Raw genomic sequence first — 13716 nt, forward strand, 5'->3', positions numbered from 1 at the left:
TGCATCAGACTGTGCCGGGACATAAATTTTTCTCATACCGAACTATCGTCTACAACTACGTTTTCTAAATACCTTAATTCTTTTTCGATCGACCCCAAATTACGAACTAAACGAAGTTTTGGTCACTGTCCATAAGGTATCATTCAAAATACCTTGGCAGACCTTGGCATTAACAATGGCTTGATCGACTGACTCGCTTGAAAGCAGCGTAACAATACAGAATTATATAACGGGATAATTGCTGATTGCTACATGCACCAACGTGATTTTCCTTTCTTCGGTCGCTAGCTCAATGAGCACGTGACTATGTTGGTCGGAACCTGTACAGGTGATTGTGTGCTCTTGATTGAAGTTTTTAGATGGAATATGACGCAAAGCTCTTTATCGCATATACTATTTAATTACAGCACAACGAGATTGTATATTACGGCGATGTAAGAATTCCATTTTGTGCTACAAGCATCAGTCAACGAACCATAATCGAACCTGCACAGTTACAAACGTCAAGCTTCTCGAGCGAAAAGAAATTGGCATGAGAAATGCGCGTTATGTATGAAGGGTCTTCAGTTAAGCTCAATCTAAGCTTCCCTAAGACGTCCACATAGTGAAACGAGAGAGAAACATCGCTCAAACGTAAGTTACTTCTTTTGCTTTGTAAATAAAAAAAGAGAGAAATATAGAGAAAAAAAAGAAAGAAAAAGAAAAAAGTGAGGGTAGAATTTGGCTTTCGTGTACAGGCCAGAGTTAGATTTACATCTACAGGTGATAAAAGGTTTTACAAATGACTGACATAAAAAGAATATAATATTATATATATTTAATATATAATCTGGAAATAATATTTAGACTATCGGTTATATTACTTGCGGCTATGTCGTATAAACCTTTAATATTACATTATATTACAAAGTGGTATGTATGTGTGCGCATTGTTTTGACATTCCTGAAGGGATGCGTTCATTTATGGTTAGAAGCGCATTCGACAAGGAAACGAACAATGATCTTGGCAACTAATGGAATACCTGAAGAGAAGACGAAACGAGAACTAGTCTTCAGGTGTTTCATTAAAAAAAAAAAAAACAAAAAAAAAAGAAAGGAAAAGATAATTTGCGTATTCTCGAACTGTGACGTTATTTAACGATAACGTCCTCATTTCGTAATAAGCGCGAACACAATGTGGACATGGAATATCGATATTTATTCACTACGCATATAAATAAAGTATAAAAGTACCATAAACGAATGGTCGGTAAATCCAAGATAATATTCTCAGTCGCTGATTGATCAGGAATGCCAATGTTAATGAGAGTTAATGGCAACCGGTGTATGCTGTTTACGACACTGCAGCACATCGTGAAGCATGCAGCCATACACATATAGATTCTGTCGGAACACATCTGTATCTATGATCGTTCTCTTGAGCACGTTGGTGGATTCGAGGAGATAGTATAAGAAAATACACGTCGCCGTTACTTCTGAAAAATCAATGGTTTATAAAATTCAGACGTGACAACTATATATGCGATCGCCTAGATCAATGAAATTCGAAGCGTATCAAAAGATAAATTCACTTGAAAGTTGAGCTCTCTGGGACACAAGGTATATTATGGGTGTTTAGGGTGTGTCTGTGTATGTGTATGTGTGCCTCTTTGCGAACTCTGTCACATAAAACAGGATTCACATTAAACGTTTTGCAACAGACGCTCGTGACGGAACTCACGTGATAAGCGTAATGCAGCGATCTATTGGACTGTGTTTACGGCGTTGTTACATGCCATCTTATAGCTCGTGGTCATTCATCGAACTACGATTGCCCAAGAAAAATACGCGCTCTAGTACTCTCTATTCAGTTACACGCACGTGATCGTCGCCACTTTCCAATGAAAAATTTTATGCAATTCGAGTGAGTCACACTGCATTCACTATAAGACAACTTGCAAGTGAATCGACAACACGTATGTATATAATATATACTCTTTTATATCAGAGCCGTGCCGCCCTTTTCAGGGGTGACACTTATAAATTAATGGACATGTCTTGGTCGTAAGGGGCGAGATTTGTATCGGACGAAGAAGCCGAGGTAACTGTTGCTGTCGCGGTTGCGCTGGTCGGTGATTGGAGAGGCGTCGACGTCGTTGGTAGATGGGACGTGGGACTTTCCAGAGTCGAGTTCCAGTGACTTCTCTCAGTTCCATCGCCGCCATCATCCGAAACGATTGAAATATCGGCTATTATGCCGCTTTCTACAATCCACACAATGGTAGTATAGACAGGAATCTTATAGAAACTAATACACCATAATATATATGGAAAGAATGTTATACACATACCAACACTGCACTGACTGTTGAGCGTAGTACTACGATGATGAGGTCGAGGACTTGTATCCAAACCGAGATTCAACGTCGTCGGAGGGCCGCTACTTCCGCCGCTACTCGATGACGAACTTACGGAAATTACACTGTGCGGCCTCCTGCTGCAGCGTCCCGAGTCCTCTGACATTGATACCGCTATCGAGTTTCTAAATCTAGGTGCTGCTTAATAGCAAGCAATTAAATTAATAACTATACAGATCTTCCTTCGTAGGTGATTTAAGATTATTTAAAGTCATGAAAGATCATTCCATTCAAAATAATCGATCGTATACTTACTTTTCGAGAGTTGAGCTACACTGATAGAACGATCATTGATCTGATCCGCGCTAGGCCTAATGTCCAAACAAGGTTTATTTCCGATGCCCATGCTCGACATCTCTGCCAGGCGCACTTCTGTCGTCACAAAAGGCGTTCTCGTTAAGTCGGCCCGCAAACACGGTTGTAGGAAGCTATATTTCAAAATGTAGCCTACCTCTGTTTCGCAGCGCCTGTTTCCATAAAAGGTTGCTCAGTTCCTCCGTCCAGGCTTTCTTAATGTCCTCGCTTGCACACTGCAACGTGTACGTGTCGCCTGGTTTCCTCTTGCGGAACCAAATCTCGAACTTCGTTGGTGAGTCCGCGATCACGGCGGTCAACCCGATGTCCGTCGTTTTGATGCTGTGCTTATAGATGTAAATATCGAGGTTCTGAAAAAGCAAGCAACCCATCATTTGTATGTCACACAACGAGCAGATCGGTAAACTACATGAAGATTAAACAGTTGTCTCACCTTTCTGTCGGGGAATCTTCTCGCTTTGCTGAAGAGAATAAGGTCTTCGAACAGGAAAACTTGTCGCAAGCATTTCTTGCCTTTACCCTGCCATACCAAGAACTCGTTTTGACGAAGTAGTCTGCCCTGTTCCTTCACGTTCACCTACAATTTACGTAAATTTTACCGTCTATAGAATCCTGTTACTACGACAAAGAACGACTCTCCATTGCCATTGTTGACACGATTATCTCTTCTACTATTTATTACATTATTATTTAGTTACAATATCGCGTCTCTAGAATAGTATTGCATATTAAATACGTGGACATACATCGCAATCTCGAAGGGAATCCATCGCCAGCAGGTCGTTCCCGTGACGTAGTTGGAATCGTACCATCTGCTCAGCCGCCCTCAAGTCCGCCTCCCCTTCGACCATCGGTTTCATACCGTCGTCCTTCTCATCCTTCTCGTCTTTACCGGACATTTGTTCCGAGAGATCGGTGCCCGCTTTGACCAGCTGCTGTAGCAGTAGCGCGTACTTTCCCATTCGTTGAACCGGCTTCAGTAGGTAACTAGCAAGGTCCATCTTGTCACCAAGCTCGAGTTGCTTCTGCTTGAAGAACGCGGTGCCGTACTCGGCCATCAGGGAGTCGGAATTTGGTTTGTTCTTGTTGTACAGTGCATAAAGGTAGAATTTTTTCTCCTGCAATGTGAATATAAAGCAAAAGCGATGATCAGTAAAGTAAAACATTCAACACGAAGAAGATAAATTTAAGAGAAGATCTAGGAAAGAATTTGAAAGAAAGAAAAAGACTCACGTGTCTGAGGAAGCATTGTCCCACGTTCATTGGTGACTGTTCGCACTGTTCCAGTTCCCGTAGGAAATGCTGACTATGAAACTCGTATATCTTCTCGACGTTACCGAAGATCACGTTGCGTTGTCCCCTGAGCGCCTGAGGAATGTCCTCCCTCACCAGCTCCGGAATATAATTCTTTTAAAAACAGTGATAAACGTTAATCGCGATATCAGCAAAATACGATGCGACGCGCATGTTAAGCGATACGAATCAAAACAGTTACCTCTATTATATACTCGAGAGACTTTACGTAGTCCCGCTCGGTCTGTATCATTTCCCTCATTATGAGAAGTATTGTCCTGCAAGGTGAAATTCTTCGTTAACCATGTTGCCGCGCATGTAACAATTCCGTATAATCGCACGATAGAATTATTATAGATAAGTATTGTTAGCAAGGTTGAGCCGAGGAACACGGAAAAAGAATCGAAAACGTAACGAGAAACCCGCTATCTCTCACACGGGGTTTGAACACATTGAGGAACTTTTATATTCCTAGTGAAAAGCTTTTAACGAGAATGTTAATCAGGCTAGCGATAATAACAATGCCAGTTGTACAGCACATGCATATACATTGAGACTAATAGAATAGTAAAAAGAATATTACTTTGAAATAAAACAGAATTTTTATTACGTACTTTTTGGCCTTCATTCCAGGAGCAATGCTGGCAGCTCTGTGAAGGTGTGAGTTCACCGGTGGCTTGACCAGCCTTCGTGGAGCAGGGCTTCGGGGTGGCGTTCGCGGAGGAGAGCAATCGAGTAGCTGTTCGGCGCTCTCTCGAAGCTCCGCGATGTTGTCCAGTACCGGTCGACCGCCGCTTCCTGCCGATCCGACGCTCTCCATGGGACAAGCGTACGATGCGCTGCTGTCGCTGTCATCCCACGAAGTTCCTGGAACAGTCGTAGCACATTGCAGTGGAGACACTTCCGAGGAACGATCGGGGTAAGTGAATGAATCTTGGAATATTTTCAGCTTGTACTCTTTTTGCTTTATCTCGGTATAGTTTTCATATCGTGTTTCGAACGTTAAACGCGGACAAGGTTATACGACTTATAAATGGACGTTCACATGCACTTAATTTTTATCAATTTTAAGTCTAGAACACAATTATACCGTGAATGATGGATCGTTCTATATTATCTAAATAAAAATATCCTTTTCTGCTTAACAAGAATAATATTTTATGTGTTCTAACGCATATAATTGTGAGCATAAAGTAGATAGATAGTAAAGAGCAAGAGGTCTACGTACTCTTCGTCAAACTGTCCTCCCAGGAGGTAGCAGACTCCGAGGCGGCGAAGGATCTCCTCCTGGCCGGACTGCCGGGTGCGGAAGTCGTTCTCGCCATTTCCAGCGCTTCCGCGCACTTGTTCCTGGCGATGCGGCATTGTTCCAAGAGGATCTCGTTACCGAGCTTCTCGGCGAGCGCCATCATTTCCGTGAAATGCTCGGGAGGCAGGGGTGGTCTGGCCATCAGAAACTGCTGGGCCCCCCGTTCGCCAGCGAGACGAGCCTCCTGGGCCCACTCGTACGCCCGATCTTGAAGCAGGCAACATCTCGACGTGTCTTCGAGGTATTCGCGCCTGTCCTCCAGACGGGAACCGAATCCTCGAAGGTGATGCTTCAAGGATCTCGCGAGTTCGCGAAGTCCGCTCGCACTCGCCGCCTCGGCAAGGTCGCTTCCTTTGTCAAGATGTCTCTGTAACAGAAAATGATAATTCGGTGATACTTCGTCGTTATTCTAATCGTCAGTTATGATCGAGATATTAATTCATTAAATACACCATTGTTTACCGCAAAAGAATTTATAAGTGTCAAAATTATACGTGGATTATACTAAATAATTCTGTTACTCCATTCACAGTATATATATACACATTGAATCAACATATGACTATGAGAAGATTCATTACTATAAAACAAAGAGATAAAGCAAACGACCATGTGATTCCACGCTATTTCTAGATTTATTGTTTCGCCTCGGATGCGATTCCCCTAGAACTGTGTTTGTTCAGATTTGCCATGAATACGATATTGTGTGTAAACACACGAAACTATTTCATCGGTCTGACCGTAACAAAAGAGAACAATAAAGACCCTGCTTCTTCGGTGGAAACGATATCCTGTTCTGAGCGAATCGAACTGGAACTCCCGCGGTGCAGTAGGGAACCGTGCCTAATGGCGGGACCATAAATCGACATATGGGGAAAGGAACGTAGTGATGAGCAAGGGAGCTCGTGCTCTTCGCTACAGGACATTGTCTATTTGTGCATGGAGCGAATGGGAGACTGTTTACACAAAACCTACTCCATTTATAATCTATAGCCTACAGAGTGTCCACCTATGATGAACTATTCTATCCCAAGGAATATAAATTATATTTCAAGCAAATATTTATATGGATAACGTTAATTTAGAACGTGAAAAATTTACAGAAAAATTTACAGGTTCTCATGTTTCAGAAATTTACGATGATTTTCATTGTTCGAATGATGAAATGTTTTACGCGATATCTATCATACTTTGATTTTGACATAATACAATGGTATCCAACGAGACTCAACAAAAATACTCGATTTCAGCGATCGATTTTCAATACGTCGCGCTGGAATAACTACCATTATCCCTTACGCGAGTAATATGTAACAGCCATCGTGGAAGCGTGAAATCCCGTTGGACATGGATTGGTAGCATCCTGGAACAAGGACAATTTCGGTAGAGTGGCCATGTCGAAAATGCATCACGTTTCACAGTACACGGGTTGAATCATATGTTCAAATTATGAACAAGATAGATGCCTCGTGCAACCGTTCGGTTCGTGATCTTGACGATTCAATATTCTTCTTCTAACGAATACGATCCATAAATTTACTGATTTCCTAAACGAACGAATACTTTGTACTTGTTCGTGAGTATTGCGATTAACGAACGAACTTCAATCATGAGTTTGCAGGGTTGATCAAGGCAATTTCTGAAAGTTTCCAAAAGTTGGGGGGATCACCGGAGATACAAAATATTTAGAAAATTAAATTCGAGCGACGAATTGTTCCATTTCCGTTGACAGAAGTACACTTGGATCAAAGTTTCTACGTTTCGCGCTTCACGGTTGACTAAAAGCATCACTGGTACAGGATCCCGAAGCTAGGGGAAGAAATACCTCGTCTCTTCTTTCTGTATCTACCCCCTCCTCTTGGACACGTGGCAGGATCCCTTCTTAAGCCGTCGGAAATGGTTCTCTCTGCTCTTGGAACGGAGGATCGCGACACGTGCAACGGTGCACGTTAACGAAGTATATCGAGAATATCGTTGAAGTTCGTCCGTAGCTAACGAGCATCGTTAACAAACAACGCTCTAAAATTACTCATTTCAACCGTATCGATATCGCTGGTATGTTATTGAACATTCGATGCAACAGAAGTACGCACAATTCGTTACGTATTTGCAAAAGTATTCAGTGATCGCATGTCAGATTAGTCGTAAAATGTTAAAAGATTTTGCAAAAATCTGCAAAAATTATAAATACGTGGCGAAATATTACGTTCACGGAATAATCGAAATTATGAGTCAGTTACGTAAGATTAGAAGTTTCCGTAAGTGGATATTATGTATTTCGATCTGATGTAACGATTAGAAGTCTCATAATATAATACTTCAATACCGAGTTCTATTCGAATTCTTCGCTTTTAGAAAAGAAGTATCATTAGTCCGTTAGCAGAATTTAGGTGATTATTATTTTATTTCATTTGATGGTTGTTATTTATATACGACAGTACGTTTCATCGAAGTATATTTAAGTTCAGTTATACCTGTTCGATGGTATGATGGCACTACAGAAAGTTTCCGATACAAACTGCGATATCGTAATCAGTACGGCGTCGACCTTTCGCACGACACGTCGATCGTTTGTAAATTCCTGCTTTCCATTCGGAAAATGTATTCGCTTATTTTCTCAGGTACTGTGTCTCTTTCTATCATTTGTTTTATTTATTCATCTTTGTATATCTTTGTATATTTACATTTGTCATATATACGTAAATATCCGAAGTGTAATTACAATATATGAAATTCGTATGTAATTATTAGAATAATTTGTCTAGAACAACGAATAAATTATAAAACAGTTTATCTTACGCAAATTGCAACTTCGATATTTGGACACAAGGCAACCATTAATCAAAATTAATACGCCAATACCACTGTACTAACTATTACGGAACCAGAACGCTTGACGAAGTTTCAATTAGGATATTGAACTTCTCGTATGCCGCTCGACCGATTATGAATGGCTGACACGGTGCGTAAAATATTACCAAGGGAAACTGACAACGTTTCACCGTCGCGTTTAATCAACAAAATCATCCCAATGCGGGGCGTGTTCCCTCGTGGGCCAGTCTACGATCTTGCCAAACGGAAATCTCGAAATTCAGGTTGATTACTGATTTGGATTCGGGTAGAAATTTGCCCGCATCTTTACGAAACCGAGTGGCCCGCATTTAACAATATGAAAGTGCACGAAATACATGCGCGATCAAGAATACTATCGTGTCCCCGATAGAGAAATCATTCTGCGTTAGTCTGGCGCAAGGAACGCCGCGAAAGTATGCGCGTACATACTTTGTTTCGCTATATTTCCATATTTATAAGCGTCTGCACGGTTCGTTCGCGAATACTAACGTTTAATTAATTTGCTGAAGACACGATAACCCGCTGCTCGAATTCTCTCGATCAGCGTAACGGAGAGTTTTCGCAACGGGCAACAGATCGAATCTATTAACACGATTTTTGAAATTTTATTCATTTTATTCAACATCTAAAAGAAATTTTTCCTACTACGGCAGTTGTTACTAAACGACGGGACTTTCGTGCGGTTTTAATGCAACTATAAACAGCACAGTTTTAATTAAAGATTTTCACAGACTACGATTAGGAAATACGGCTACATCGATAATGTCATTTTATTACTTCCATTCACGATCTCATTACACTGATTCTACCGATATAAAAACAGGGGTAGATAGTAACTAGAAAAGATCGTATAGCATATCTTAAGACACAAAGTTTAATCAGGAGTTCCATTAGTTACCACCATCCCTATAATTACGCTCGAAGAAAGAAATCACCGTAGACGTAACACGGGCGCATAAGATTTCGCAATTGATACGCATTACCTTTCTCATTTCCCGGTTATGTCTACTGTTCCTCCCACCGTAACGGGCATAATCGAATATTATCATTAGCCGCGGTTCTTGCTCGCCATATATACCTCACAATTCTCTCCATTAAACAAACATACCGGTTACATAAATAAACGGCAAAAGTCCATCATCTGCACGCGTATTTGGAACGCCTCGATGCACGCTGTCCGCAATTACGATCCATCGATCGTCATCGGTGGATCGTGACGCGACAAATATCTACGGTTGCTGTTGCGTAACGAGGTTCGATCGGTGGACGCAACAGGAAAATCTCGGTGAACACCGAGCAGGTCGCGGCTGGTTATTATGACGGAATGTAGAAAGGCGCCTCTCGTCGTGCATAATTGCCGAAGCGTGAAAGCAGATTAGCTAAAAACGTGATCAGCCGCGTGCACAGAGATCACGGATTGAAATAGTGAACCCTGTGCGCCCATTAATTGGTACGTATCGACGATTAACACGATAAATCGTCAATTAACGCGGTCTACGCTCGCGGTTTACACGACGATTCTTCATGAGAGTATAAAGATGATGTCTGTGTAACAGGATTACACTTTCTAATGAGATTGCTGAGTATTTCTGCGAATTCGAATGTTAGTTTCGTGATGTGTAATGAGATTCGATTGGAAACGCATGGCTTTATAACGGCATCTACGTGAAATGTTCTGGTGTCTGACGTTTTACACAAGAAGAATACACCTTTTGTTTTCAATCGAGAAATTGCAAGTTATGATCGCCTATCTCGAGATCTAATATCGTTGTGTAATTATTGCATTCGTTTGAAGATAGCTCTTTAGATATTTGCAGTTGATTCTTTTTTACTTGTAATAGGATAAATCTTGAACTTTCAAACAGTTTGAGTGGCTAATTCCTATTATTTAAGTCGAATACTTACTGGCACGTAGACAAGTATCATATTGAAATACGAAGTGTACATTTATGTAGAATCTATACAATCTATCTTGCCACGTAGCTAATAAACGATATGTAACGATCCGATAGAACGTTAAGTGCAATAACCGAAACACTTAGTGGTTTCCGTAATTCCAGTATTACCGCATCGATGCATACATTTATAAAAACAATAAGATTGAGAAAACACTGATTAAAAAGTAGGTTATTTACATAACATGGCGTAAGAAAAGGTTTTTACGGGTCGGATTCTTACAATCGAAACCATTTGCCTACGAACCATATCCTAACATACTTAATCAAAACTTTCAATTAATAACGAAATATATTTCTATTAAGAAAAGTTGCATTCCATGAGAGTTATGCATCGAGGAGTACACAAATCTCTTGTCGACTTTCGAGCGCTATCAAACCCTCCTAATCGTCGCGTCCTCGACATGGCCCGTTTATCATCGACGCGTGTCAGCGCGCTTCCGCGTCTATGGACTTTCTTGTACAGCCGGGCGAAGTTGTTCTACCGGTAGTCGCATAGCTTTTCAGAATCTCGACGAACGAACCGGACATGTTGACCGCGTCGCGTCGAGAAGATGTGCGTCGTCTCAGGTCCGGTTGCGAACGGTTTTCCTAGCCGAACCGGCCCGTTGAATTACGAAAAACGAGCTTCCATGGCATACGATATACCAAAGGCGCTACTGCAACCGAGGTTGTTGACCATCGTGGAATTTCATGCAAGAAAGTGCCACTTACCGGTCCCGCGAAAGCCGCCTGCGATCGGAATTTCGAGTCGACAATGCAGCGGGGCGGGAACTCAGCCTGCCTGTATGCTTGGTTCGTTGACACGTCTCTTAGGTGTGACTGATTGTCAGGAGAATCAATTCAGAGGGTACATAATTTTGTGTATTTGCTTCTTGAAGTACGACTGGTATTTTTAAGCGTTGTGTCAAATGTGACCTTTTCACTCTCTCGTCTTTTACGAAACAGATCGCGTTAGACTTACACTGCCAGTCATAAATGTTAGGGCACTTACTTGTTACAGTTATTGGAAAACTATATCAAATTTTACCTTATTTAGTCTTTTATGAAATATGTAATATGAATGAGTAGATCTATAGTAAAGTGACTAGAAAATAAAAGCAGAGAAAAGCATTTAATTTGTACTACATATCAGCAGGTGTGCTAATTTAATTTAAAAATTTAAAAATTTAAAAATGGAGGCAATCAATTTGGCTACGCAGAGATTCATATGCCTCACCAGTTGTTATAGGATTGCTAATAAATATAGGTGTATGGTGACAGATTAATTATTCGTCGTATTTGAACGCGGTGTACTCATATTCTACGTGGTTTACCCTATCCATTTACGAGCGATTCAACATAAATGTTTATGGCTGTAAAGCGCGAAAACGAAGGTATGTCTTTCGGGGTGTGACTGGTATTCTTCGATCATTGGGTCAAATGTGAGCTTTTCAAATTTTTCTCCATCCTTGGAGATAATTGTATATGATTACGTCTTGGCAGCGATTGTGGAATGGTCGATGAATAGGCGCGTATCGTGAAAACTCAATTATTCAGCACATTTGCCCAGGCATCCTAGGAGGTTTACCCTTTCGTTTTACGAGTGATTCGCCGTGAATGTTTATGAGTGCGAACAAGCGTGAAAGCGTAGATTTCTGGTCAAGGTATCCACCAAGCCTAGGAACTCACTATTTGCACCTGCAGCGAGAAAGTACTAGCGGAATTTTCTTCAGAACTTGCCCGGTTACGTTCGAATCGATCGGAAGTGAAACGTCTAGCGTGGCTAAACAGCAATTTATTCGTTGCTTCAATGACAGACATTTCCTTCTGGCATTGAAACGATCTTCTGACACCAATCATCGAATTTTTTACGATTCCTAGTGCACTTGGCTCGATGAAATTCTGCATTTTTCTTTTTATTACTCTCCTTAAAGACCTATCAAAGTATAGATTTACGATAGAAATTTCTAGAGATCAGATAATATAATAATACCGACTATCAAAGTGATGATTAAATCTTTGCGAACCTCTTATATCTTTCTCAAATACTGATAGATCAGCTACGAGTAGATAAACTCGCTATCAATATATCTATACAACTTGTATCACAATAAAGAAACAACGATCTCTGCAGTCACTTATAATCCCAGAGACGTCAAAGATTCACTAATTCATCTCGAAATAGACAACACTCGGTAGTCCATCATTGGACTTCCCTGCAAATGGAAAAACGAAAGCGATCGCGACATTCGCCATGGTGTATTGTTTCTATCGTCTCTGCGGACAGCTGGAAGTTTCTCAGCTCGTGGCTGACAGAGCCTAACGACGCAGTCTTCCCGGTAACAAATCACCTGCCGCGATAACTTTCTCCTATCGCGATTCTATGACACGTTCCCGAAACGTAGAGCTGAAAATTCCACGTGATGCCACTGTACACACGCCAAGTACCGTCATTGCTCTAAGATTTACGAACGTGCAAGATGAAACGATCCACCACGTATGCCATATTACTGTACTGTCGTATTTCAAATCATGTAAATACTCATTTATGTAACTACTTGTTTGAGCGATCGCTGTCAAGTTTAATTAGGAAGTTCTCGATTTCTCAATTCTAGTTTTACGTACTTATCAATTTTTAAACCACGTTGAGAAGCTGTCATCAATTACTATTTTTTCCTTTTTTTTTTTTCTTTGATTATACGTAAACTGCGAATGGTTATACAAATTTTCGGTTTTTGTGCATTTTTGTAACATCGATAGGCAAACAAAATTCTGGTTATGAATGAAATGATAGAAACAGGGTGTCTTTATTCTCCTCCCTTTTGTTATTAATTTCGAATGTACTATTTTGTATATTGAATTATATTGAATGTTACTAATTGTAAGCGCTAAGATAGACTAATAATTATCCGGTTTCTAAAAATTCCTCGCATTCCGTAAACAAATTAATAATCAACTAAATTTCAGAAAGTGTCAGCATAGAATAAGTAAAAGTGACACGTAGAGAGTCACTTAATGATTGTGAAATTTCATGGCCTCCGGATATGAAGTCTTCTCGAGGTCGTAGGTCGAAGAAATTCCATCGATCCGGGGAATTTTTATGAGGCCGGTCGCGTTAGGGACGACGGTGATCAGCATCGTTGAAAGTAGTCGTTCCACCAGTTGGTTAGATCGAAGGATCCGAGGAAGGAATCGCGAAATCGTGCTGACGAGTTTTTGCAACTTGCGGCGCGTACGCGTGGAAAATTGCCGCGTTATTTGCCGACTGAATTATGTAGCTTTAGCGCGGACGGAAATTGTCGAAAGTGAGAGTACGTATTCCGCGTGCGTCGTTCATTTACTATGATTCGTTGATCATTTCTTTGCCCTTGGGATATATGGAATCACAAAGAAGAATTCCGTGAGGATCGCCGAAGCGACTTCATTAAGATTCACATCGAACATAAATTTCCGCGTCGAGGCTGTGAAAGTGATGTGAAATTTCTACCGGTCGAGGTCAATGATGTTCCTTTCCACGAGTTATAGGTTTTATAAGTCAGCTCCACGGATAAGGAGTTTGTCGGATGGAACAAGAAGTTTCGTCGCTCGTTATCTCATTACTTTCTTGCCAATA

At 40.9% G+C, this 13716-nt stretch overlaps 1 protein-coding gene across 4 annotated transcripts in view; it reads right to left on the reverse strand.

Moving 5' to 3' along the window:
• Window positions 1-795: 795 nt before the first annotated feature.
• LOC122569842 overlaps window positions 796-13716 on the reverse strand; it is a 300923-nt gene continuing 288002 nt past the window's right edge. For 2 of the 4 annotated variants that reach the window (XM_043731471.1, XM_043731474.1), the window contains exons 14-23: window positions 5233-5680; window positions 4619-4871; window positions 4207-4282; window positions 3945-4118; window positions 3458-3829; window positions 3145-3288; window positions 2848-3061; window positions 2652-2768; window positions 2331-2537; window positions 796-2243 (exon numbers count right to left, since the gene is read on the reverse strand). In XM_043731471.1, coding sequence (XP_043587406.1) covers window positions 2017-2243; window positions 2331-2537; window positions 2652-2768; window positions 2848-3061; window positions 3145-3288; window positions 3458-3829; window positions 3945-4118; window positions 4207-4282; window positions 4619-4871; window positions 5233-5680 — 2232 coding nt within the window. In that variant the 3' untranslated portion in view covers window positions 796-2016. The remainder of the gene's footprint in view (window positions 2244-2330; window positions 2538-2651; window positions 2769-2847; window positions 3062-3144; window positions 3289-3457; window positions 3830-3944; window positions 4119-4206; window positions 4283-4618; window positions 4872-5232; window positions 5681-13716) is intronic. The other 2 variants (XM_043731472.1, XM_043731473.1) reach the window with 2 other exon arrangements.

This window comes from Bombus pyrosoma, linkage group LG7 (genome assembly GCF_014825855.1).
Source record: "Bombus pyrosoma isolate SC7728 linkage group LG7, ASM1482585v1, whole genome shotgun sequence".
Classification (NCBI taxonomy): domain Eukaryota; kingdom Metazoa; phylum Arthropoda; class Insecta; order Hymenoptera; family Apidae; genus Bombus; species Bombus pyrosoma.